Source organism: Coffea arabica, chromosome 3c, assembly GCF_036785885.1.
Source record: "Coffea arabica cultivar ET-39 chromosome 3c, Coffea Arabica ET-39 HiFi, whole genome shotgun sequence".
NCBI classification, from domain to species: Eukaryota; Viridiplantae; Streptophyta; class Magnoliopsida; order Gentianales; family Rubiaceae; genus Coffea; species Coffea arabica.
In genome coordinates, this window is record NC_092314.1 from 12,053,689 (window position 1) to 12,080,101 (window position 26,413).

Consider the following 26,413-nt stretch of genomic DNA (forward strand, 5'->3'; position numbering starts at 1 on the left):
ATCTACCTATTGGTGAGTGGGGCACGTCTCCTGACTGGCCAAAACAAAAAAAATGATTATATTAGGTATAAATTTATTTTAATCTCACTAAATTTGTAACTGTATCCGAAGCAATGATGAAAATAATACGGTATTGAGTTTCAGTAAAAATTAGTATTTATCCATGTCAATTTGTAGAAGTTCAATCTATGTATGTGCATAGGAGTAATTTGTTGACAATAATTAATAGGATAAAATGCCCCAGTGGCCCTCAAATTGTTATAAAATTTAATTTTTGACCGTCCAATTATTAATTGATAAGTTTTAGTCCTTCAACTAATTAAAACATATAATCTTAATCCTTCCATCAACTTGAGATGTTATATTTAACAATAATAGCACAACATGTGCAACAGTGGCCCTCAAAGTATTATAAACTTCAACTTTTGGTTTCCCCACCTATTAATTGATAAATTTTACCACTCCAACTAATTAAAACATGTAGGATCTGTTTCGATTAGTTGTTTTTTGGAGGTGTTTTTTAAAAACTTTACTGTAACTGTGTATATGAAAAACTTTTACTGTAAATATGTTTTGGATTGTTTTTAAAGGTATTTTTAAAATATATTTTGGGTTATTTTTATAATTTACAACTTTGTGGGGTATCTTTTTTTTTTCAAATTTTACACCTCCCTCCTCCTCTCCCCTCTCTCCTTTCTCTTCCTCTCCTCTTCCTCTCTCTTTCCTTCCCCTCCTCCTCCTCGCTCTTTCCTCTCCCTTCTCCCCCCTCCCCTCCTTTCCCCCGACCCTAACCCCTCTCCCACTCGCGAGTGGTGACTGCGACTCTAGCCACCACTCTAGCTGCAACCTTCTTAGTCACTACCAGAAAGGTCACGACCAGAAGCCATGAGTCGCAGCCTTTGGCCGTGACCTTCTAGTCACGATCAAATTTGGTGACGACCAGGAAGATTGCAGTCAGTGGATGGGAGGGGGAATTGGGGGGCAGGGAAAGGGTAGGGAGAATGAGAGAGAGGAGAAGGAAGAAGGGAGAAGGAGAAGGAGAGAGGGAGGAAAGATGGGGAGAGAGAGAGAGAAAGAGAGGAGAAAGGAGGGAGGGTCATGGGTATGGGTATGGGTATGGGGTGGTGGCAATAAGGTGGTGGTGGTGATGGTGGAGAGTGATGGGTGGTGGTGGTGTATTTTTTTTAATATATATTTGGAATTATTTTTGTATATTGTATGGATGTGGTGTTTTTGAAATTATTTTTGTCCATCTATTACTTTCCAAAAATTGAGGAATCCAAATAGAGCCATAATCCTAGCCCTTCTGTCAACTTGAGTCATTATGTTGAATGGAAACTTCACCATGTGCGCTGTAGGGGCATAACCGAGGGGCATTTTCATCTTCATAGGACATGTGTTATGGTAAACTTGTTTTGACTCACAAACTAGTTTACCAAATCTCTAATTGCTGAACTTCACCAAAATCAATTGAAAACCCAAAACCTAAATAGAAATTCTAGCAAGAATAGGCAACTTGAAAAATTGAGTTATCTTCATCTGGAATTAACTCATTTTTAGTATTGTTCCAGATTAATTGGGTTCATGTAGTTCTTTTAATGGCATAAATCTAGCATATAATTCATTTTTTGGGAATATTCCAACAAGCCTTGGTTCCCTTCCAAGATTGAATTTTCTAAATCTCTCAAATAATCAATTCTCTAGGGAGATTCCTCCAAACTTTACATTACTACATCTAAACTTTCTTTATTTGTCTAACAACTAGTTGGTTGGGTGTATCTTGGATTCTTTATCAGTAGATGTTTCACTTCGAATTAACGACTCAAGTTGACAGAAGGCCTAGACAAGTTAGAGAGGCAAAAGTTGAAATTTGTAATAGTTTAAGAGCCATGGGAGCATTTTACCCATCTCATGAATCCTATATCTCTGCTAAATATAACGACTCAAGTTGACGGAATGATTAGAATTATATGTTTTATTTAGTTAGAAAGCTAAAACTTATTAATTAATAGTTGAAGGGTCCAAAGTTGAACTTTATAATAGTTTGAGAACCATTGGGACATTTTCACCTAATTAATAACATACACAAGTAACACATACAATTTGCCAATTAAATAAGACATAATATCAGCAACCTTCCCTAAAGTTTTTCTTAATATCACTGAGCATTTCTAAACTTTTAAAAGTATTACCTACCTTCCTTACGTTTGTCAAGTAAATGATACTGGACGAATTTCAACAATTTTATTGATGCAATTTTTTTTGTCAAAAAGAATTTTTGTTAAAATGCTAAAAATGTATCTATTAAATCCAAATGGACATGAGAAGGATACTTTGCGTTAAAATTGGTGCGAAAGTTAAATCCGGCTGTGCCATTAACAGCGGCTTGTCATGCAATAATCCGCAGGAGCCGGCACCCAATTTTAAAGTCCAAAAGCAGTGAGCCCACCACTAACTAATGCCTCCACCACCCTCTTTAATTTTTCATTTACACAATTTCAAATCCTAAAATCATCAAAGTGTGTAAAAATGAGGCCATTGCCATCCCATACATAACCTAGAAAGAGAGAGAGAGTGAAAGAAGTAGTAGCAGATCTCAGCCAAATTATTCAGCCATGGCAACTAGTACTCCAGTTAACGTCCCCTCCAAAATGAAGGCCTGGGTCTATGGCCAATATGGAAAACCCGAAGATGTCCTTAAATTGGAATCCGAGGTTGATGTTCCTGACGTAAATGATAACCAGGTCTTGATCAAAGTAGTTGCTGCGTCCCTGAATCCAGTCGACTTCAAACGCATGTATGGTGAATTCAAGGCCACTGATTCGCCTCCGCCGGTAAACACCCTGTTTTTTTCTGGAAAAAATTGTTGTTTGTTTTAGTTACTAGATAGATAGTCCTTGTGTAGATTTACTGTGTTTTTTTTTTTTTTTTTGGTTTTTTGATCGGGTAGACTGTAGCGGGATATGATGTGGCGGGCGTGGTGGTTAGAGTTGGAAGCAAAGTGAAGGAATTCAAGGTCGGGGATGAAGTATACGGAGACGTTCACGAGCATGCTTTGAACCCAAAGGGATGTGGGACACTGGCGGAGTACACTGCAGCGGAGGAAAAGGTATTAGCTTTGAAGCCCAAGAATCTGAGTTTTGCCGAGGCAGCTAGTCTTCCTCTTGCCGTTGAAACAGCATACGAGGGCCTTGAAAGCGCTAGGCTTTCAGCTTGTGAATCAGTTCTTGTCCTGGGTGGTGCTGGTGGAGTTGGAACTTTCACCATTCAGGTATTTTATGCGTTCACTTTTTCCTCTTAATTTTCAATACTTTAAAACACCTGGAAAAAATCAGACCTAGTTGGTCAGTTCCAAGGAATCAGTGTTAATTTTTGAGAACCAATAAACAACAAGTGGTAGCATTTCCGTACTAAGTCATCCTTGGCAGAGACAATGAACCTTCCTAGCAAAAAAATTAGTGTATGTATGTATCAATCAAATTTTCAGATTTGGCAGAACCTTCATAGCAATTTTAGGTTTGGCTTTTGAGTTGCTAGATAAATTAAAAGTAGTTCTGAAGACTGACCTTTTATAGGGGTGTTAATTAGGCTTTAGAATCGAATTTTGGCAACCTCATTCTTGACTCACAAATTATACAAGTTTTTGTGTTTCGAATTCAAATTAAAAAAATCAAACTCAACTCGCATTTTATGAGTTTTAGACTCAAATTGGGTTCGACTCAAACTCATAATAAAATACATAATTATATATAATATATATTATATAATTATGAATTACTATAAATTTATATATAAATTATTAACATTTTATATCTTAATCGAGTTTGAACTTAATTAATATGACCCAAGTTCAACTCATATTTAATTCGGACATAATATTTATATCCAATCTCAGCTGGTTTAATTAAGACTTAGGCTCAATGGCCTTTTTTTGGGTCCCATTGACAGCCTAACTTTTGCTTAGAACCGAAGATAAATCATAGTACTACCTAAATTCATGCATGACTGAAACGATTTCTTGATATGCGGCAGCTGTCAAAGCATGTGTTTGGTGCATCCAAAGTAGCAGCAACTTGTAGCGCTGGGAAACTGGAGTTACTTAAAACCTTAGGGGCTGATTTGGCTATCGACTACAAAAGCAACAAGTATGAAGATTTGCCAGAGAAATTTGACGTGGTATATGATACCGTTGGTAAGAATGAATCCCTTGCTCTCTGTTCTGGACAGTAGGTAAAAGTTCTGGTGCTAACTAGCAATTCATTTTGCAAATGTGCGAAAATGAGCAGGTGAGGCTGATAGGGGTATCAAGGCTTTAAAAGAAGGCGGAAGAGTGGTGACAATCGTGGGGGGCCAGTCGGTGGTTCCCCCTGCTTTCGTGTTTGTGGTCACTTCAACTGGTTCTGTCTTAACCAGACTCAAACCTCTCATAGAGGAGAAGAAGCTGAAGCCGGTGATGGACCCTAAAAGCCCTTTCCCATTCTCTCACACCATTGAAGCATTTTCCCATCTTCAATGTGGCAGAGCTACCGGCAAGGTGGTCATATATCCGATTCCATGATCAAGAATCATTGCCCTCTCCAATACCTGAACGCAATCATGGCCTTTTACTAATAAGAATTCTAGATTGCCATTCTTTCTTTTCTTTTAATATGGTACTAGTAGCATGGATAGACATGTAAGTAGAAGGGAGAGTTGGATTGGGTGGTAAAGTGGAAAGGAATATAAACAGAAACCAAGACCATTTATATATATATATAAAAGACATGTATTGGAATAAATGAAAAGATATTGCGGTTTTACTTGTTTCACTAATAATAATAATAAAATGTAATTGCTAGTAGTTCTATTAAAAACAAAGTGTCTCAAATTACACCAACAACTCATATTACAAATCAAAGTGCTCTAGACCACATATACATTCACTCTTTTTTTCTTTTTTTTGAATTAATCTTTCCTACACTGACAGTGTATACACTATCAGTATTGGATAAATGACAATTATACAAAATTTGAATTTAAAATTCAACTTTTGCATACATGTCATGAATTCAACGATAATAATGTATATACCATCAGTGTAGGAAAGATTTACTCTTTTTTTTTGGTTGGGTGTGCGGATATTCTAAAGCACCAATCCCACTTTTATAGCTAAGAAGCCAATGCATAGGTACATATTACTCCTACAATGACATTAATATTGATTGAAACCACAGTAATTTGGGATGAATTATTGACTTTAGGGTGAAAAACATTCAAAATTAAATTTTGAGGTGCAATTTCATAGTTATTAATAACTTTAAAGCACAAAATATTCAAAAATAAAAGTTTGAGATACAAATATCATTCAAAAGGGCGCAAAATGAAATTTTAGTTGCTTAACAAACAATCTTGTTTCTTAGACCCGAGATGTGGGATAAACCAACCCTCAAAGTCTTCTTTTTTCTTTTTTTTTGGACATAGAAATGAGTGATTTCAACTTAAAAGATTTGTCAATCGAGATGCTCAAAAGTTTTCTTTTATTGACTGAAGTGCAACTTGATATGATTCTTGAAACGCTAAGACGAATCAAGAACGTGACGCACAAGCCCGGATCTAGGTTAGGAATCACGTTTGGTGACGGAGTCTGTAATCTATCTTGGACCGCACAAGAAAGACTAGAATGGGTAGAACAACGCCACAATCAAGGGGACTACTTGATTGATAAGTTGACGAACCACCTTAGGGCAACTCTAAGATGTTCAATATTGGCTTCACAAGCCAAGGGGAGCTCTTTCATTCGTGAAAGAAATCTGGAAAAATTTTCTCAACTTTCTTCAATCCCATAAAACATGAAAGTAAAGGCTTTTTATAGCCTTTTACAGGACCAAACTCCTAATCCAACTAGGAAGTAAGAACTTAACCCTAACTCCAATTAACTCTATGAATTTAACTCCAATTGGCTACTAACTATGGTCAACATGACCTTGAGCCCTTTTATTAACTAATTGACTAAGATGATCAAGCTCAAATTTTGGAATTAACAACCAAATGACATAAAACAATGGAAATAAGCCACAAACAGCCCATAAAGAGAACCATTCGGCCAAGACACAATGAGGACACCATGAAATGACTCTAGCTCGATGCAAATGGATTTGATAAATGTTAAGACCAGCTAGCCTCGTATCATTCCCCTCCTCTTAAAGGCGATTTGCCCACAAATCGAAGCACGAAGGGTCACAAGATGAGTGACATGTCGTTGGGACAACCTGACGATGATCACATTCAAGGGTTGCATCCAATACAAGGACCACCATGTGCGACGCTGGAAAGGACCAGTTGTAATACGATGAAGCTCACGGACCAGCTTCAAGGCTTGTGTATCAATGAGGTATGGATCCTCAAATTGGCGTGGAACATCTTCCCACAATCCACTGGCATGCAATTGCATATCCGGGTGGCTAACTTGCAAAAAGGAAGCAAAACTAGGAGCAATTGTGTTAGTAAAGTTACAAGAAAAAACTTTGTCACACTCAGCCCTTACTAACAAACTATGCTTCATATCTTTATACATCCCTTTAGCCAAACTCACTAGTGCTTTTCTCCCTTCACTACTCTCAATCTCACTCTTTTCTTGTTTTCTCAACTCACACTCTAACTCATACTCTTCATGTAACCTCAGTTGATCCTCTTGGACTTGTTGGGGGGTAAGAGGAACAAGAGTAATCTTTTGACGACCATGCATGAAAGAATACTTGTTAGATCGACCATCGAAGTGGACAACTTTGTCGTATTGTCAAGGTCGTCCTAAGATCAGGTGACATGCTTGCATGGGTACCACGTCACATACCACCATATCTTCATACCTACCAATGCGGAATGGGACCTTCACTTGTCTAAAAACTCGTTCACCATCATTGTTATTTAACCATTGAAGTCGATATGGTTGAGGGTGCTTAACGGTTGAAAGAGATAATTTCTCAACCATGAACAAGCTTGCTACGTTTGCACAACTCCCTCCATCAATTATTAGACTACACAACTTGTCTTTGATGTGACAACGAGTGTAGAACAAGTTATCCCTTTGCTCACCCTCATCCTTTAAAGCTCGGGCAGCAAATACTTTCCTGGCAACCAAGACACCAACATTCCCTTCACATGGCAATTCTTCCTCTGAGTGGTCGCTTTCTTCTACTAAAGGTGGCATCTCTTCACAATCATCCTCATCATCGGACACCACTTCCCCATTAGGCAAGATAAGCATGGCCCTTTGGTTGGGACATTGAGATGCTATGTGTCCGAAGCCTTGGCACTTGAAGCATTTAGCATCCCGACTTCGCGATTTTGGAGCTCTTTGGCTAGCTTCTTTCTCGGCCTTAGGTGCTAGTCTAGCATCATAGGGCCTCGATTTTGGTGGTTGAGAAATCCCTACGGTCTTGTCCTTACCTCTTGAAGGCGAACTTTGCCAAGTGGCAGCTTGATAGTTGGAATTTGAGCAAGTGTTACCCCTCCGCTTGAGGCGCCTTTCTACCTTTACCGCCTTATCCAACAACTCGCTTAAATCAAGGTAATGATGCAGCTCCACAATCTCAGCAATTTCGTCCCTCAATCCACGCAAAAATCTGGCCATAGTGGCCTCCAAATCCTCATGAACATCAGCCCTCATCATGGCCATTTCCATTTCCTTAAAATAATCTTCAACCGTCAAACTACCTTGAGTAAGAATTTGCAATTTGTTGTGCAAATCTCTATGGTAGTAAGCTGGAATGAAGCGTTTTCGCATCAATCTCTTGAGCTCATCCCATGTCCTTACGGGATGCTCATCATTTCTCCTCCGACTTGAATGAAGTTGATCCTACCAAATTGCAGCGTAATCGGTGAATTCAATAGCTGCAAGCTTAACCTTGTGACTCTCTGAATAAGATTGGCATTCAAAGATAAGTTCCATCTTCCTCTCCCACTCTAGGTAAGCCTCTGGATCGGACTTGCCTTGGAAAGGAGGAATTTTGACACTACAACAAAAAAGGCTTTAGCGGCATTTAAAGGTGTCAGTATATAATATCTAACCTGACACTTTATCTATCCTGACACCCAGGATGAGTGTTGTCCCTTCCAATGTGGGGATAGCCTCAAATCTTTAGCAGCATTCAAATGTGTCAGGCAAACCATGCTGCTATATCTTTACCTCTGCCAACAAAATCCTTTTTTTGTGATAATCGAAAGTGTCTGTATAGCGTTAGGACATCAGTAGGGAATCATTAGGATATCAAATTTATGAAGGCATCTTGAGTTGTCTTAATATACGGCTTTAAGGACACATAGCCATGTGAATCTACAATGTGTTGGACGACATGCCCATTTGTTATTAGTGTTTTTCGAAGCTTAAGCTATGCTGACACTTTTAATTGCCTGGAGAATTTTCTCTGTTTTTTTTTTTATATGGAAGCAACCTGCAATTAGTCCTCCCTGCTATACATTCCATCAACCAGAATCCCAAGGGACTTGTAAATTTATCCCAAAGAGCAGAATGCATATAGCAATGTAAAAGAAGAAGTCGATACTGAAATATAATTCATTGAATTAAAAGTCGATAACAAGTACAAACATAGCAAATACTAAAATCGCAAACAAGTGCTAAAAGCAAGTACTAAAATATCAAACCAGTACCGAAAGATTCTCATTTACAATAACTTGAAAGCTCTATCGGAAGCACAAAATAAAAGACTCTCATCCCTAATAAGTTGAAAGAAGTAGAAGTAGCTTCCAAACTTTCCATTTTGTTGAGAGTCCTCAGGCATAACCACGAAGTCCCTATCATTCTTCAGCTGGTTCCACCTGTGCACAAAGACCAAGGGGATCATTAGATCATCATAACTAGAACTAAAATTCCAGAAAATCCGCAATGTATTTAAGTGCATATCTCACCAAATGACAAGGCCAAGCAATTGGTGCACCAAGTGCATCTTGAATCGTTTGTTGTAAACCATATGGTCTAATCAATTGCTCACGTGGAGTCATTGCAACTTGTATCTGTATTTCACACCAGTTTGGCCCAAGAGCTTGTCCCCTGACCTCATCTAATGGATTCAGACTCCGTAAATATCCCAACTAGTATTGGGATAAGATTTCTTTCACGAATGAAAGAGCTCCCCTTGGCTTGTGAAGCCAATATTGAACATCTTAGAGTTGCCCTAAGGTGGTTCGTCAACTTATCAATCAAGTAGTCCCCTTGATTGTGGCGTTGTTCTACCCGTTCTAGTCTCTCTTGTGCGGTCCAAGATAGATTACAGACTCCGTCACCAAACGTGATTCCTAACCTAGATCCGGGCTTGTGCGTCACGTTCTTGATTCGTCTCGGCGTTTCAAGAATCATATCACAACTTCAGTAGTAGTTATGACAATATGTCCATTATTAGTTGAGACTTTCTCGTTCACGTGATTCCCTCAGCTTTAGTTGATTCCCTCAGCTAGTGATGGACATATTGTCATAGATAATAAGTCATCATTAGTTGATTCCCTCTGCTTTAGTGATGGTTATCTTGCCACAAAATCGTTGCATAATTACGTAGTGGTTTTCTGGCTGGCAGAGTTTAACTTGAGAAAAGCACGATTAAACTACCATTATCGTTGTCTGGAATCCATTTTGATGCCAATTCCATCCTGAAAGTACCCAACGCTGAACTGAAGTGTGGGAATCTGTCATCTTATTTGCTTTGCTAGTTTTGAGTTGGTTCGAAGGAGATTATGTCTTACGAGGAGGGAAGGGGAAAAAATGGAGTTTGTTAATTGATTAATGTTCCTACCAATTGAATCGAGTCTTGAGGACTCTTAGTATTTTATAGTTTTGCTTTTTCATGTATCAAGGTTTGAGGACTTTGTTAAGATGTAGTAATTATTTTCATTCAACTCAAAGAATAAGTTAAACTAAAATATCAAATAAAGTCATTTTACAAGTTTCTTAATAATTAAAGATAAAATTGTTATTTCGTAAAATTGTTATTTGTGATTATTGGATGTAAAAATTATTAAGCAACAATGCTTGAATTCTCAAAGAAACTATCAATTGAAAATTAGAGTTTTTTTTTATTGCCCCGTTTCTGTTCTTTTTCTCTCTTTGACTATGGTAACTAGGCCAACATGCAAGAAAGTCTTACCTAATTAATGAAAAGGAAAAATCTTGGTTAAATTTATTTATCCTCAGTTGATTTAGCACTTTTTCACATAAATCTTCTATAATTTAAAATTATAAACAAATCTCTCGTAATTTAGATTAAAATATCAAAGTAACAAAAATGATCCTCAACAATGGTGCCAAACGAAATGTCAAGAGTGCTTTGATGTAAAGACAACAATTATTTGTTAACGATTGAGGTTATATATAGATTTTCAAAACATGTGAGGGTTATATTAGAAAGAACTGATCTGTAAGGTGCAAAAGTGTAATTTATCCTATATTTATATATGTTAGCCACTAAAGTCATTTTAGGTTTTTAATGGGAATAATCTTATCATTTTAGGTAATTCTATCATGAAGGGCTTCAAAGCATGGGAGTTAATGTACATTTTGTCACATGACAATTATACGAAAATGCACTAAACTACTGAGATTAAAGTATAATTTATCCAAAAATCTTTTAAATGGAAAAGCAAGTGTAGTAATGCCACACTGGTGCTTCACAACTAGAAATCAGTATAAAAAACTTCAGGGCCCTATGTGTGGCTTTTAAAATTATACAAGGATTATTATGAAAACTTCTTCTCGACAGCACTGATAGCATCTCACTGTTCTCGACCGATCACGAGAACAGTAGTATTGATGCAACAAATGAAACTTGCGAATTCCTTCTATCATTCTATCCAACACATTTTGTGGAATCCCGTGGTTGGGTACTTGAAAAAATCCCCATTCCCCCCATGCTTGCTTTATTTGAGCAAGTACACTTTTGCTTTTATCTTACTGTACCTCGAGATGACAATTGTTTAGCCCATTAATGAGCTCTTCAGCTGGCTGAATAAGGATTTTGGGAAGACTAGCAACACCTGCATCAACAAGACCTTTCACATCAGCTTTTGTATCGTCGAAAGCCTTCAGATCTTTGAAACGATCACCATCTGCAGAAGCCATTTGAGTTGCAATTTCTTCGACACACGATCTCTCCATATCCTTTACAGGTCTGGTCTAAATGAAGCTTAACTCATACAAACTTACTTGAAGCCTCCATTCGAGCTTCGATTTTTTATACACATGAACATGGGCTCACATAATAATGTCATCCTAGCATTCTTGTATTCACTGTTAATTGAAATTTTGTTTTTGTACGTGTGACATGCATTCAATCCCAATAGGATAAAAAGTTTAAACTCTGCGCGTAAGAGTAATCAATCCACAAATTAGATATCTACCATTGCACTATTCTACAGTAGATGAATAATGGGTCGGATTAATGCCATTATTGAAATAGTTTTCGAAGATCAACTTGGAACATCTTTCTTGGTTTGGAGAATCAATTTGAATTTTAATTTTTTTTATCAGTTTGAGGAACCAGTTAATATTTTCTACAACTTTAGAAGACCAAATTGAGACTTTTTCAATATGAGGAACCAGATTAAGATGTTTTGCTACTTTAAAGAATCACATCGAAATTTTTTGAATTTCAAGGGCTAAATTGAGATTTTGAATCATCGTGGAGGACAAATAAAGTTAGCCATTTGATATGAGCGGTCCTTGACAACCGACACATTGAAACTAACCCTTTTAAGGCTTAGATGTTGAAAAAGGTTTTTGTGGTCGCCATATAAACAATTGAAGTAACCGGAAAGAGACACTAGGCTATTCTCAAAACAAGAACATCCTGGATACAAACTTGACTGTTCCTTTTTACTAGTCTAAAAATTTTAGAATTTTGAAGGGCTAACACAAGAATCCATTGAGTCATTCTTGCAAAACTTTCAGTCCTGACTCCTGACTCAAAGATGAGAAATCATTCCAAGGAAAAAAATTGAGCCATTTATATATTTTTTTCCCCCTCTTTTGCTTCATCCTTTTGTTTTGAAACAGTGCGTACATCTAACTCATCAATCTCTTCATATTCAGGGATATCTTTTGTTAAATAAACGAAATTGATGTATTTCAGACACGTAGTTGAGGGGAATGATGAAACTAATAGTAAGCGCTATAAATGAAATATGTCCAACAGAAGAGGGAGGGGAGGCACAATATTCCATGAATTTAAAGAAACACAATTGCTTTTGTATGTGAATCGGTTGCATGGTCAAAGACTACAAGTTAGCATGCGTGCAAATCTGTCTAAATCAACCTCCTAGAATTCAATACTCAGTTTATTAGTTGGAATTGATTACAAATCCAGTTTGCCTGAATATTGTTCCTTATTTGTTTCTCCTGATCTAATAATTAATTCCCTTAATGTTAGGTGGCTTGACAATGGCAGTGGCAATGATTTGTGGACACATGTAAGAAGCTGAAATGATTGCACCCGTTTTGGATTTTGACCTTTTTTTTCCTCCCTTCTTTTTCTAAATCATACGGACTTCTTACCGAACAAAGGTAATTCATTGAGTTTGCTCGCATCGATCAAACTTGTTGGTTGATGTTTGTTATATTTCCGCCTTATTCTCCATCTACATCATTGATTTCACTTTATTTAGTAAACCATATGATACAACTATTCTCAAATGAACTGTCTCTGTTAACCTCTTTGCAATCACTCAAATGGTGTTACTGCCTCGCCTAGGTCTGGGTTACCCAAATTGATTCTTGCACGTATATTCAACCATCTTGGACCATGTGGCCTGTCTCAAAGAAAAGTAGTGTGAGGGTTAACACTAATTTATCCTTAAATTTACGTAAACTATCTTCAAGTGAGCCAGATGGATCTCTTAATACAACGTGTCCTTCAAGAAAGGAAAATCGATTACGTTTTAGAAAATAAGAGTAAGATAAATAGACCGATGTTCTAGAGATTACAGGTGCAAAAATAGATCGGTCATAAAGTATGACTTATTAGGCTTCTTTTTTTAATCAATTTGATGGACCAAATTGATACATACATACATATATATATATATATATATATTGCTATTTTCAATTTGAGGAACCAAATTAAGATGGTTTGCTACTTTGGAGAACCGCATCCAAATTTCCGAGTAGCTTAGTAGAATTTTTTTTCCTTAATAATGAATTTTGACATATTTAATCATGGCCATTAATTAATCCTTCCCTAATGCCACCAGAGCAGCCGGCCATAGGTAGGCCTGTCAGTCGGCCTTAATGAGTCGGACTTTCATAAACTCAAATTCAACTCATTTAATTTGGTATATTTTCGGATTTCGGGCTATGAGTTTCGATTTTATAAATGTGAAACTCATACTCAACTCACATAATATTCAGGTTGTGAGCCTTAATCGGGTTTAGTCCAAACTCACTTATTACTCCTTAATTTTCTTAATATAATTACTATAACTATTAAGTTGTAAAACTAATTTAACATTTACAAGACTATAATATTAAAACTAAAAATGAACAAATAATAGTTCTTAAAAAGTATATAAATCAAAACTTTTTCAACAGTATTTATATTTAATTCGTTCAAAATGCATGAAAAATAGTAATAAAACATGCGATTATAAGCCAATACATCTTTAAAGTAGAAACTTTTTTTATAATCTTGTGATTTGACTCCAAACATGCTTGAAAATTTGTATTTGTAGATAAAAAAGAAATCAATCAATATTATGCCAACACAAAAATTTATTCAAACAATAAGAAAAGTTAGAAATTCAGTTATGCATCACTAATATTGGCTCTCAAGAAAGCTCATGAAAGAGTCTTTAGATATATTTTTATATTTTGTAATATATATATATAGTATTTAATAATAATATATTTGGATATATAATTATACATAATATCAAAATATAAATATTATATATATAAATAATTAAACCTAACAGAGTTCAAGCTCGCATCATATTTAATTCGGACTTGATTTTTAGGTTCAATCTCAGATCGACTCACTAAAATATTGGGTTCATCGGACTTTTTATAGGGCCAAACGACCCGAACTCGTGTTAGCCCAGCCCCATTGACACCTAGCTATAAAATGCCATATTCCTAAAGCAGTATTCACTTGCTAAAAAAAGTCAACTCTGCTCCGTTGTACTCTTTCCACTTCCACTGTGTCTGTGTTTTTTGGTCTGAAAATGGCAGCGGCTGCAGCAGCAGAAGTGAAAGTGCCAAGAATCAAGCTGGGCTCGCAAGGTCTTGAAGTTTCAGCTCAAGGACTGGGCTGCATGGGCATGTCAGGCTCCTACGGGCCGCCGAAGCCCGAGCCTGATATGATCAAACTCATCCACCATGCTATTAGCAGAGGTATCACCCATCTTGATACCTCCGATCTCTATGGACCTCACACCAACGAAATACTCATTGGCAAGGTACCATATTTGCAAATTTTCTGCTGTTGTGATCTATGCAGGAACTCTTGTACTTTTAATTTCTAAAAGAGCATATTTGTAAATATTTTATTTAGGTAAATTATACTTAATCCCCTGCACCTCAAAATTTGTCTCCCTATGTGCCCCCTTAATTTTGTTTGTCAGCACTTAAACTCCATTTGTTTAAATTGTAAGTATTATTAGTCAAATATGACATTGTTCTTCCTTTTTTCTTCTTCAACTTTTCATGTTACTGCCTTTTCAGTTTGTCCTCCTTTATAGACATGGGATGAATTACTTTGATTTTGATTTTGGTGCAATTTTGTATAAAATGATTTTTGCTATGAAGTTATTGATTTATTATGAGCTATGTGTTGTATATTTACAAAATTCTGCTAGTTAAACATTCACTTGAGCAAGCCTTCCAAACATGAGCAATATAATTCTCTATGGGTGCATTTGGTAAATTTGAAGTCTAGAAATTGAAATCTAATCTAAAGTCTGAATCTATAAAGTTATTAAATTGTTAAGTACTAAATTTGATACGTTTGAGTGTATGTCACATCAAGTGAAATGAATAACTCATAACTTATTTTTTGAAGCAAGTTTTGCTTAAGAAATTTAATGTCATTTAATTAATTCAGATATTCAATTTTTGGTTATCAAACGTGTCTAAATATGTTAAGATCTGAATTTATTAATTTTAAGTGTTAAATTAGGTTATCAAACATGACCTATAATTATTAAGTAACCAAGCAGACAACATGTTTAGTGTATAATAGTAATTAGCTTTCAATTTGTCTTGTTATTCTTTGGTAAAGAACTCTTTGAATTAATAATAATAATTTTCTCATACACGGGAATCAAAATAATTGAAGTGTTATCTCTACAATTGAGATATGTCACCTTCTAAAAGAAAGGAAAGGGAAGGAAACATGGGGGGAAAATAGGGAAAGGGCAAAGTGATGATAAAGAAAATTGGAAGTAGCAAAATGACACAAGTGAATTATTGCAAGGGGTTAAGTGTAAATTATGTTTATTTTATTAGTCTATTTAACCAGAAAGATTGGGCTCTTGTAAGGCACCAATCAAAAGTTCCAATTGCTGGAAATAACATAAAAACTTAGACTTTGTTTGGTTTGGCATTTTTGGAGGTGGTTCATGAAAATTTTATTGTAGTTTTTTTTTTCTTGTTGAAAAAATATACTTGTAAGAGGAAAAAAAATGGTTGAAAAAAAATTGAGAGTTTTTTTTAATAAATTGTTTTCTAAATAGCTCAGTCACCCAAAATTTTCAGTATTCTGACAATGGCATCCATGTGGTGTCAATTGTCAAACTTGCAACAAAGTTGAGAAAAGAAGGTCGTAGGTCTAGCTCTTTTTTAATACGTTGAATAGCTCTATCCCATTAGAAGGATTTAGAACTCTTCTACCATCTCTTTATTTTCTTTTTTTTTTTCCCTTCAAAATTCTACATCATAATGGAGTTGGTAAAATAGTACTATTTTCGTCTTTGATGTTAAAATTTTCATCAATTTATGGAAAGTTTACTATTTCTCTAACAAGAGTTAGTAAAATTTACTTTTTATGAGCAGTAAAGTTTTAAAGATTATGAAAAAAGAATTGTATGAAGGAACAAAGGGGAAAAGAAAGGTAAGAAAATGGATGGATTGTATTTGGATTGATTTTGAGAGGGGAAAGGAGAGGAAAACGGAAAGAAAAGGAAATGGATGGATTGTGTTTTGCTCAGACATCATTTCCCTACAAAAGTAGACGGAAACAGAGGGAAAGAAAATCTTGTTGATGATTTTCTAGTAAAATGCCTCAAGCGCCCAAATTTTACATAAACTGGCCATTTGTGAAACCTGCTTTAGATATGAATTGTGGGATGCAACAGCAGGCTAGGAATGTTTGACGAAGCAACTTATGTAAATATTTTATCGTTAAGTAAAGTTCCTCTTTTGCTGTTAAAAAAAAAGAGAGAGAGAAAAACCATTCCTTTCATGTCTGTCATTCTACCAAACAGCATATTTAGGTTTTCTTTCTTTCCCATCCATATCTTATCCAAATAAGACAAATGAGAACTATTTTCCTCTACTTTCCTTTCCTTTCTTTTTCACTAGGATGTTTTATTTATTTATCTTTCCTTTCCTTTGATCCAAATGGTTCCTAAAAGGGCACTAATTCATCTACATTGATCAGTTCCCTATTTTTGTATTAATGTGCATGTGCACGATTCTGTGTACGTTCATGTTGTGCATCAAATCTTGTGATTGTAAATTTAAGTTGAAGAAATATAAAACAAAAAGAGAAAATGGATTGGGTCCTTTAAGAGTATCAGACTTCTAAACTCCAAGGATTACATAATTTTCATATCCTTTGCTATATAAAGAAGTGGGATAGCCTAAACAATGAAGTGTTGGAAAAACTCCAGAGGAACTGTGCCATCCATGAAATCACAAATCCACTTGCTATACCATGCAATAATGTTCATGTCCTTGATGATTAATATAATGAAACCATGGTTCTAGGCCTTGAAGGAAGGAATAAGAGTGAAAGTGGAGCTAGCAACAAAATTTGCAGTCAGTTTTCAGGATGGGAAGTTTGATGTACGTGGTGATCCAGCCTATGTGAGGGCTTCTTGTGAAGCGAGTTTGAAGCGGCTTGATGTGGACTGCATTGATCTCTATTATCAAGCTCGCATCGATACACGTGTGCCCGTTGAAGTCACGGTTTGCTCATTTTGCCTTTCTTGTATTTTAGCTCCACCTCATTCTTCATGAAACAAAAGTTTGATCAATTCCAAATTTAGAATAATTCAGTTTCATGCTATACATTGTACAGCTTTCTTTAGAGCCAAGAGACCTGAGCATTCTCTTTCTTTGAGATAGGCTATCTGCTTGAGTAATGATATGCTATTTACTTACATTGTCATTTGTTTTCAGTTGGTGCCAAAAGCACTGCGGATAGACATTTATTATTGATATCTAAAAAACATGGTACTCATTTTGTTCAGAGCACAGCTTTTTGTCTAATTGTGAAAGCCAGCTGCAACTGCCCCATTGACCTCTCCAAGCAATTCAAAGATTTCAGCAGCTTGCTTACATTAAGCTTTTATGAAACGATTTCTCTGTCTTCTTTTTCTCATGTAATCAGCAAAGAATTGTCTTGTTTTCCTGAGTATTAGGTAGAAACTTTCTTGCAGTTTAATCACTCAAAATACAGGCAAGTATATGTATAGCCATTATTATATATAGAAGTCAACAATGCCATGTAATCATATTGGAGGAGCATTATGTTGGCATGGTCCAGTAGAACTAGGTCCTCCGGTGGGCTGTACCTAGAGAAGTATCACTGAATGCTTATTGCCATTTTCATCAATTAGTCAGTTTGACGTATACTTTGTCCATGTCTTCGTTGAACTAGTGCAACTTTTACTTTTTGAACGTAATATTTCGATTATCTGCCTAAGTGTTAAATGTAATAAATCAGCTTAGCATCTTCTTGTCCATTGAAATTCTCTAGATAGGAGAGCTCAAGAAACTGGTTGAAGAGGGTAAAATAAAGTATATAGGTCTGTCTGAGGCCTCAGCTTCAACAATTCGAAGAGCACATGCTGTTCATCCAATAACAGCTGTACAGTTGGAGTGGTCATTGTGGAGCAGAGATGTCGAGGAAGAGATTATTCCCACTTGCAGGTAGTGCATATATTCTGCTGCATTTTCTATATGGTCTAGAACAAATATGAAGTTCTCAATTCAGTTTTTGGTATAATCTTTCAGAGAGCTTGGCATAGGGATTGTTGCATACAGTCCACTTGGACGAGGTTTCTTCTCATCAGGTCCAAAGCTGAGCGAGAATTTGGCTGAAGGTGACTTCCGAAAGGTTTGTGCATATCCAAAACGATGGAGTTTTTGAGTATATATTGTTTATAGTTCGAATAAGTTTCTCACTCATCTACTTTTACCACATTCAGTGGCAATCTTGCTTGATATCCCTACTCTTGTTTATCTGTTATATGTTGCTGCACTTTTTGATGTCCAATAATTTGATTAAGGCTAGTAATATGATCACATTTAATCAAATTTCTATTAAGCATAGTAATTCAACGGGCTTTTTTTTGTCTCTCGAACAAGTCTTGAAGTCTTTAGTTGATTCAATGAATGCAGATTTTGGTGTCCTCTGTATTTAGTTCAAATTAAAAGATATAGCACTAGCTTTGTCAAATTTTAGATCTTATATTAATTGAAGGTTGTTATTGCCTGCTGGAAATTTATATAGTGGACAACAATCACAAGCAATGGATAGTATCGAATTTTAAAGTGCAAAGATGTCAAAACAGGAAAAAACTATGTCGCTTTTTAAGTGAACGTTTCTTTACAGTTTTGAGGGGAAATGGACCTTAGACTTCAACTTCATCATTTAGTCTCAGGCACAGAACTTATGTTGTCCTGTGAAACTATGATTTTTCCTTTACCATCAATCCTAAAACTGAGGTTCATTGGTCAGAAGTATACTTCATAGTAGTACCTCCTCCATCGTTCATGGTAGTACCTCCATCGTTCAAACAAACAAAAATTAGTTGATTTGTATTTCTAGTTTCCTCTCTGATGGGAAATGTGTCTCAGAACTTAACTCCAACAGTTGATGTTTCCTACTTGGAGTGTTCAGTCCACCTTGATGCATTGTTCTTTCCCCTGAACTTGTGCCCTTCAAACAGTATTTCTGATCATCTTGAAGTAATTAGTACCGTCTGTTCATTGCTCCCTCCCGATTTCTTGCATTATAGTTTCCCCTTTAATGGGAAATGTATCTCAGGATCTACCTTCTACAATTGATGTTCCACCTTACTGGATTGTTCCTTCCCCTGAACTTTGTACACCTCAAATAATACTATAGATCATCTTGAAGTTATTCATATTGTCTTCATTTGTAGACGACACATGCTTCACTCCCTTTTGCATTTCTGGCGTTACAGTAGCTTAAAATTTTGAAATTCATACAATGCAGCATATGCCAAGGTTTCAAGCAGAGAATTTGGAGCACAACAAGAACTTGTACGAGCAGGTCAATGCCATTGCTTCAAGGAAGGGTTGTACTCCATCACAGCTAGCATTGGCCTGGGTCCATCACCAAGGCAATGATGTTTGCCCCATACCTGGCACTACCAAGATTGAGAACCTCAATCATAATATAGGAGCTTTGTCTGTAAAACTGTCAGCAGAGGAAATGGCGGAACTTGAATCTATTGCTTCTGCAGGAGTCAAGGGTGATAGGTATGGGCCTGGCATTAGTACTTGGCAAACTTCTGAAACTCCACCTTTGTCAACCTGGAAGAGGACATGAAGACATAGCTTTGTTGTGGCAATAATTCCTTCTAGCTATGTGCCTGATGGTGGATTTCACTATATTAAGAGTTGAATGATATGTATTTGTTCCAATAAATTTCATCATACTATTGTCTCTAGGGTTAAGGCAAGTAAAGTTATAAGAAGAATGGAGTTTCTTCAGAGAAGTTGTAATGAATGAAGATATGGTCATGTAAAAAAAGCAGAACATAATTTTCCTTGCAATTGAATGCGTTAAATATTATCTATTCTACTTCTGAATGTTACTAGTAATAATTCACGTGATTTGCACGCAATTGTAACATCTTGAAATGTATTATTCTGTAGGTATTAAAAGTTTTTATGAAATTTTGATCATCAACATCATAATATAGTATTTTTATGTTATTTTTTTTAGCTAGTTATTTTTAAAAATTTTGTTAAATGAAAAGAGACGGAAAACATTCTAACATAGTTTTCATGTCCCTTAGGATTCAATTTGGAATCATGGTGCAAACACTTTTTGCGTTTTAGCTTGAATTCTAACATATCAAATATTGATAATATCATGTTTTATCAAAATGATTGTATATTCATGATTCTATTGCAAATTATGAGTTATATTCTTATGAGATGAAATGATGTTATGGACAAGTTACATGATTTACCAAGTTTCTCTGTGAACATGTTCATATTATGTTATATGTTTTATGCCACTCAATTTTCAATGACATCTGTATATGTATTTATGAAGCAATGTCAATATTTTCAAACTGAGATATCCATGCAATTTTGTGTGATCAAGTATATAACTACATGAACCTGCAGGAGAGGTGTGATGCTTACTCAGCATACATTGCTCAATTCATGTGTCCTTCAAGAAAGGAAAATCGTTTACTTCTTAGGAATTAAGAGTAAGATAAATAGACTGATGATCAAGTTCTAGAGATTATAGAATAAGATGTTTAACAGGTGCACAAATAGATTAGTAATAAAGCTCCACGGATTATAGAATAAGGTGTTTAACCGGTATATTAAATTAATAGTACGTGGTTTGTTTGAATAGTGTTTTATTTGACAAATTTTATTTATTTGTATTGTCAGCACATTTTTCAACCACCTTCTCATTTCATATATATCATATCATCTAAAAAGTGTTATAATATATATATTTTTTACAAAATTATCTCAAATAATCTACTACTCCCTTCGTCCCATTTTGATAGTCATGTATTCCTTTTTCATCTGTCCCAAATTGTAGTCCACTTTCCAATTGAACAATATAGTTGTATTTTAATTTTTCTAAAATACCCTTATTTAATGTAAGTAGTTATTACTATAAACCTACCCCATTTAATGAGAATTGATTCTTTTTTTTACCATCAATTCAAGTTCCCATAAAATTGTACCATATTTAATGTGAGGGTATTTTAGGAAAATAACAATCTAAATTTACTTTTTTAATAAAGTTAATTATTTTTTCTTAAACTGTGCGAGAAAAGAAACAAGATTATCAAAATGGGACGGACGGAGTATTTAAACACGCTAGCGGTTTCGCATGACGTTACAGACCCGGCCCATGGTGGACTTTGGATCTATGGTTTCCGGATTTGAGGCGTGACAGGAATTGTCCATATGCTTATAGATCCAAAAGATTAGCTCAATCGATGCACTGCCAGAATCCTCCGTTGCAGGCTTCAGTAATGTATACGTGCACATGGGCCTGCATTAATGGTCAACTGAATTCCAACTCAATACATAAAATGTCCATTTAGTGGGCAAATTTTTGTCTTCCTTTCAGGTAACAAGTGCACAATTCAATGCAAATGTCAACTGAATTTGATACAAACTTACCGTTTAATCACTAATGTAAATGCCAACGGAATCTACAAGCCTACAATTTAAAATTAGTGTACCTCAAAATCACAGCCAGCGAATATCACATCGATATCATTGAAACAACTACTGTGGAAAAATCGCCCGTCCCGAGGAATTTGATAATAATTATTGTACTTCCCTCGCCTAATTTGGTAAATTTGATTTTTTTTTTCATGCAGTTTAAAAAAATTAATTAATCTTATTTTTTTTTTCCCAAACGAATTAATCTTATTGAAAGAGTAAAAATCTAACTTAATACTCCCTCCGTCCCACTTTGATAGTCTTGTTTTCCTCTTTCGTCTGTCCCAAATTGTAGTCCACTTTTTTCATTAAGAAATGTAGTAATCTTTCAAATTGTCTAAAATACCCTTATTAAATATCTTGTTATTAATACATTGTTATTAAATACTAACCCACTATATTGAATACATTGAGCTTTTCCAATACATAGATAACTGATATTTATTGGCACCATTAGCTGTAACTGATATTAATTGGCACTTTGTGATTAGCATAAGGGTATTTTAGGAAATTATTAATCTAAATTTATGTTTTCAACCAAATTAATTACACTTTCTTAATCTATGTGAAAAAAAAATTAAGACTAACAAAACGAGACGGAGGGAGTATGTTTCTAAAATATCTTTACATTAAATGGAGCATGACTATTAGTTTTCTTTTTTTTTAATCAGTTTGACAGACCAAATTGACACCTATATATATATATATATATATATATATATATATATATATATCTATTTTGTCAGACCAATATGAGAGTTTTTCAATTTGAGGAACCAATAAAATTGTTAAAAAACTTGTAACAAATAAACTTGACAAAAAACTTGCGTACCAAACAAGGCCTAAGATGATTTGCTACTTAGGAGAACCGCATCGAAATTTCCGAGTTGCTTAGTAGAAGTTTTTTTTTCTTAACAATGAATTTTGACAGATTTAATCATGGCCATTAATTAATCCTTCCCTAATGCCACCAGAGCAGCCGGCCATACTTCATCCATAAAAAGCCATATTCCTAAAGCACTATTCACTTGCTAAAAAAAGTCAATTCTGCTCCGTTCTACTGTTTAAACTTCCACTGTGTCTGTGTCTTTTGTCTGAAAATGGCAGCGGCGGCAGCAGCAGCAGCAGCAGCAGCAGCAGTAGCAGAAGTGAAGGTGCCAAGAATCAAGCTGGGCTCACAAGGTTGTGAAGTTTCAGCTCAAGGGCTGGGCTGCATGGGCATGTCAGCCTTCTACGGCCCGCCCAAGCCCGAGCCCGACATGATCAAGCTCATCCACCATGCTATTAGCAGAGGTATCACTCATCTGGACACCTCCGATGTCTATGGACCTCACACTAACGAAATACTCATTGGAAAGGTACTATATTTGCCTTTTTAAATTACTCTTGCTTAAGAGAAGTAGATTTGTGACTTTATATTTAAGGTGAATCACACTTAAGCCCATGAATATATATGCTTCTCACTTAGCCCCCTCAAGTTTATTTGTATGTCCTTGATAATTAATGGCATGAAAGCGTGGTTTTAGGCTTTGAAGGAAGGAATGAGAGATAATTAATGGCATGAAAGCGTGGTTTTAGGCTTTGAAGGAAGGAATGAGAGCGAAAGTGGAGCTAGCAACGAAATTTGCAGTCTCTTACGAGGATGGAAAGTTTGACATATGCGGTGATCCAGCCTATGTGAGAGCTGCGTGTGAAGCCAGCTTGAAGCGGCTTGATGTGGACTGCATTGATCTCTATTATCAACATCGCATCGATACACGCGTGCCCATTGAAGTCACGGTTTGCTCCATTTTGACAATTTGATGTTCTTTGACAACTTTGACAAAGTACACATCCAACTGAAATCAGCACATATATTGATAATAGAGAAAGTTCATTTTGATGTTCTTAACAATTTCTTCACCATTATGGGCTACTGTACATACTAATCTTCATCTCAGTAAAGCTGATTTAGCACCAGGCATCTCAAAAAGTAAAAAGAACCAACATCATCTCAAAAAGTAAAAAGAACCAACATATTTGTCTTGTATATGTGCACAGGTATTTTAGCTTGCCAGCCCTGCTGAGGGAGGTACAGGTGGATATGATGCCATACATTGTACGTATTTCCTTTAGAACTAGAAGACCTGTGCATTCCTTTCATTTGAAATAGACCACTCAGTTGAGTATTATTATTTAGAAACAGTCAACAATGTCATTATTGATGTTACAGGAGCATTGTGTTCGCATGGTCCAATAGAGCCAAGTCAACTGGTGGGATTAATAACAATATCATCTTGAGAAGTTCAATTGGCTGCGTATTGCACTTTTTCCAAGTGATGATTTCAGTTGGATGTATACTTTGTCAAAGTTGTTCGCTGCACTGAATTAGTGTTACTTTTACTCTATGCTTGTATAATTTCAACTGTCTGCCTTAGTATGGAAAAAGATAAACCAGCTTAGCATTTTCTTGTTTGTCGTTGTATTCTCAATTTTTCTAGATTGGAGAACTTAAAAAACTGGTTGAAGAGGGTAAAATAAAGTATATAGGTCTATCCGAGGCCTCTGCTTCAACAATTAGAAGAGCACATGCTGTTCATCCAATAACAGCTATACAGTTGGAGTGGTCATTGTGGAGCAGAGATGTCGAGGAAGAGATCATTCCCACTTGCAGGTAGTGCATTTATTCTTCTTCATGTTCTACATGGTCTAGAAGGAAACATGTTCTGAATTCACTTTTGGTGTAATCTTTTAGAGAGCTTGGCATAGGGATTGTTGCATACAGTCCACTCGGACAAGGATTCTTCTCTTCAGGTCCAAAGCTGATTGAGAATTTGACTGAAGGTGACTTCCGAAAGGTTTGTGCATATCCAAAAAGATAAGTAGTTTTTGGTGAAGTATGTGTACAGTTGGTATATGCGAGTTTCTTAGTCGTCAACTTTTACCACATTCAGTCGCAGTCATTGCTCAATATCCCTATTCTTTTCTATCTGTTATATGTTGCTGCATTTTTTGATACCCAAGCCTGAGCTTTTTCTAAAATGATCAAATTTAATGAATTTTTTGGTCAACTGTGACGCAACAAGGTTTTCTATCTGACAAGTCTTGTAGTCTTGAATTCCAATAAATGCAATTTTTGGTATTGGTATAAACTGAACCTTTTGTACATACAGGATAGGAATTGTGTGCTTTCTATATATTTTGAATTTTTTTAAAAGAAAAAGATGGCACTAGCATTGTCAAACTTTTAGATATTTTCTTGAAAGAAGGTTTTCCTTGCATGCTGGAAAATTATAAAAGGACAGAGCAATGGGTAATGTTCTATTTTGCAGTGCGCGAACGTCCTGGACATGAAAACAGGAAGAAACTATGGCATCTTTAAGGAAACGGTTATTTACAATATTGAGGGAAAGTGGACCTTAGGTTTCAAGCTCGTTGTTTGGTCTCGAGCTGTTGTTTTTCCTTTTTGGTTAATCCTTTAACCTAGTTTCATTGGTCATTAGTTCACTTCCTAGTAGTAGTGCCATCTCCATCGTTCAAAAATATAGTTGATTTCTAGTTTGACCTTCCTCTTTTATGGAATTGCATCTCAGAATCTACCTTCTACAATTGATGTCTCCCACCTGGAGTACTCTGTCCGGCCACCTTACTGCATTGTTCATTCCGCCGCACTTGTACACTTCAAACAATATTTCCAATTATTCTGATATAATTTTAAGGATTAATCTTTGTTATACTGACAGTGTATGCATCATTAGCGTTGGATGAACGACAATCATGCAAAATTTAAAATTGAAATTCAACTTAAGCATATATGTCATGAATTCAATGATGATAGTGCATACACTATTAGTGTATATAAAATTTACTCTAATTTACTCTAATTTTAATTGTCTGTGTGGGCTGCTCCTTTTGTGCGCTTTAACCCCTCCAGATTCTGGTTTTACAGTTGCTTAACATTGAAATTCACACAATGCAGTATTTGCCAAGGTTTCAAGCAGAGAATTTGGAGCACAACAAGAAGTTGTATGAGCGTGTCAATGCCATTGCTTCAAGGAAGGGTTGTACTCCATCACAGCTAGCATTGGCCTGGGTCCATCACCAAGGCAATGATGTTTGCCCCATACCCGGCACTACCAAGATTCAGAACCTCAATCAGAATATAGGAGCTTTATCCGTAAAACTGTCCGCAGAGGATAAGGCGGAACTCGAATCTATTGCTTCGGCTGGAGTCAAGGGTGAGAGATGCGGGCCTGAAATTAGCACTTGGCAAAATTCTGAAACTCCACCTTTGTCAACCTGGAAGTGCACATGAAGATGTAACCATATTATGGTAAAAATAATTCCTTTCAGCTATCTGCCTGATGGTGGATTTTACTGTGTTGAAGGTTAAGTTGCATTTATTCCAACAGCCTGTAATCTTCGTCGTACTATTTTCTCGACTGTTGACGTTGTAATGAGAAAAGATTTGTATCATATAAGATGACTGCTTGGTCTTTTACGTAGAAGAAAAGGCAAAACACAATTTTCCATGTAGTTGAATCCATTTTTTTGAGCAACTTTTAACTTCCTATTGATCAAGCATGAAAGAGTATAGTATCTCACAAAACTAAATTAAAGAAAGTCATCAGCTAAACCATATCCATCAGCTAAAACAACTATGTGGCAGCCAAAGTTCCATAGCTAGCTCCCAATTATCGTCCTTGGACAGTGGAACCTTACTCCAACCTGCTACTACATCTCAGACAGCAGAGAGAGTTGAATGCACAATAGCTA

The 26,413-nt window shown here is 35.9% G+C and overlaps 3 protein-coding genes across 3 annotated transcripts; all 3 read left to right on the top strand.

Moving 5' to 3' along the window:
• Nucleotides 1-2,499: 2,499 nt before the first annotated feature.
• On the top strand, nucleotides 2,500-4,799 carry LOC113734597 (2-methylene-furan-3-one reductase-like). Its single transcript, XM_027261199.2, has 4 exons — nucleotides 2,500-2,834; nucleotides 2,951-3,271; nucleotides 4,033-4,192; nucleotides 4,287-4,799. The coding sequence occupies exons 1-4, from the start codon at nucleotides 2,616-2,618 to the stop codon at nucleotides 4,556-4,558; spliced, it is 972 nt and encodes a 323-aa protein (XP_027117000.1). The 5' UTR covers nucleotides 2,500-2,615; the 3' UTR covers nucleotides 4,559-4,799.
• Nucleotides 4,800-14,132: 9,333 nt separating this feature from the next.
• LOC113734591 (probable aldo-keto reductase 2) lies at nucleotides 14,133-20,033 on the top strand. The gene is made up of 5 exons (XM_027261193.2): nucleotides 14,133-14,433; nucleotides 16,964-17,164; nucleotides 17,958-18,130; nucleotides 18,215-18,317; nucleotides 19,443-20,033. Exons 1-5 carry the CDS (start codon nucleotides 14,200-14,202, stop codon nucleotides 19,776-19,778), a joined length of 1,047 nt encoding a protein of 348 aa, XP_027116994.1. The 5' UTR covers nucleotides 14,133-14,199; the 3' UTR covers nucleotides 19,779-20,033.
• Nucleotides 20,034-22,618: 2,585 nt separating this feature from the next.
• LOC113734590 (auxin-induced protein PCNT115-like) lies at nucleotides 22,619-26,162 on the top strand. Its single transcript, XM_027261192.2, has 5 exons — nucleotides 22,619-23,016; nucleotides 23,237-23,437; nucleotides 24,139-24,311; nucleotides 24,393-24,495; nucleotides 25,617-26,162. Exons 1-5 carry the CDS (start codon nucleotides 22,759-22,761, stop codon nucleotides 25,950-25,952), a joined length of 1,071 nt encoding a protein of 356 aa, XP_027116993.1. The 5' UTR covers nucleotides 22,619-22,758; the 3' UTR covers nucleotides 25,953-26,162.
• The last annotated feature ends 251 nt before the right edge of the window (nucleotides 26,163-26,413 follow it).

Excerpts from the sequence above, each read along its gene's own strand:
- LOC113734597 (XM_027261199.2), top strand. The coding sequence starts at position 2,616 with ATGGCAACTAGTACTCCAGTTAACGTCCCCTCCAAAATGAAGGCCTGG. Across the intron at positions 3,272-4,032 it reads TTGGAACTTTCACCATTCAG|CTGTCAAAGCATGTGTTTGG; the intron begins GTATTTTATGCG and ends GATATGCGGCAG. Across the intron at positions 4,193-4,286 it reads CGTGGTATATGATACCGTTG|GTGAGGCTGATAGGGGTATC; the intron begins GTAAGAATGAAT and ends GAAAATGAGCAG.
- LOC113734591 (XM_027261193.2), top strand. The coding sequence starts at position 14,200 with ATGGCAGCGGCTGCAGCAGCAGAAGTGAAAGTGCCAAGAATCAAGCTG. Across the intron at positions 14,434-16,963 it reads ACGAAATACTCATTGGCAAG|GCCTTGAAGGAAGGAATAAG; the intron begins GTACCATATTTG and ends CCATGGTTCTAG. Across the intron at positions 18,131-18,214 it reads GAGATTATTCCCACTTGCAG|AGAGCTTGGCATAGGGATTG; the intron begins GTAGTGCATATA and ends ATAATCTTTCAG.
- LOC113734590 (XM_027261192.2), top strand. The coding sequence starts at position 22,759 with ATGGCAGCGGCGGCAGCAGCAGCAGCAGCAGCAGCAGCAGTAGCAGAA. Across the intron at positions 23,017-23,236 it reads ACGAAATACTCATTGGAAAG|GCTTTGAAGGAAGGAATGAG; the intron begins GTACTATATTTG and ends GCGTGGTTTTAG. Across the intron at positions 23,438-24,138 it reads GCGTGCCCATTGAAGTCACG|ATTGGAGAACTTAAAAAACT; the intron begins GTTTGCTCCATT and ends CAATTTTTCTAG.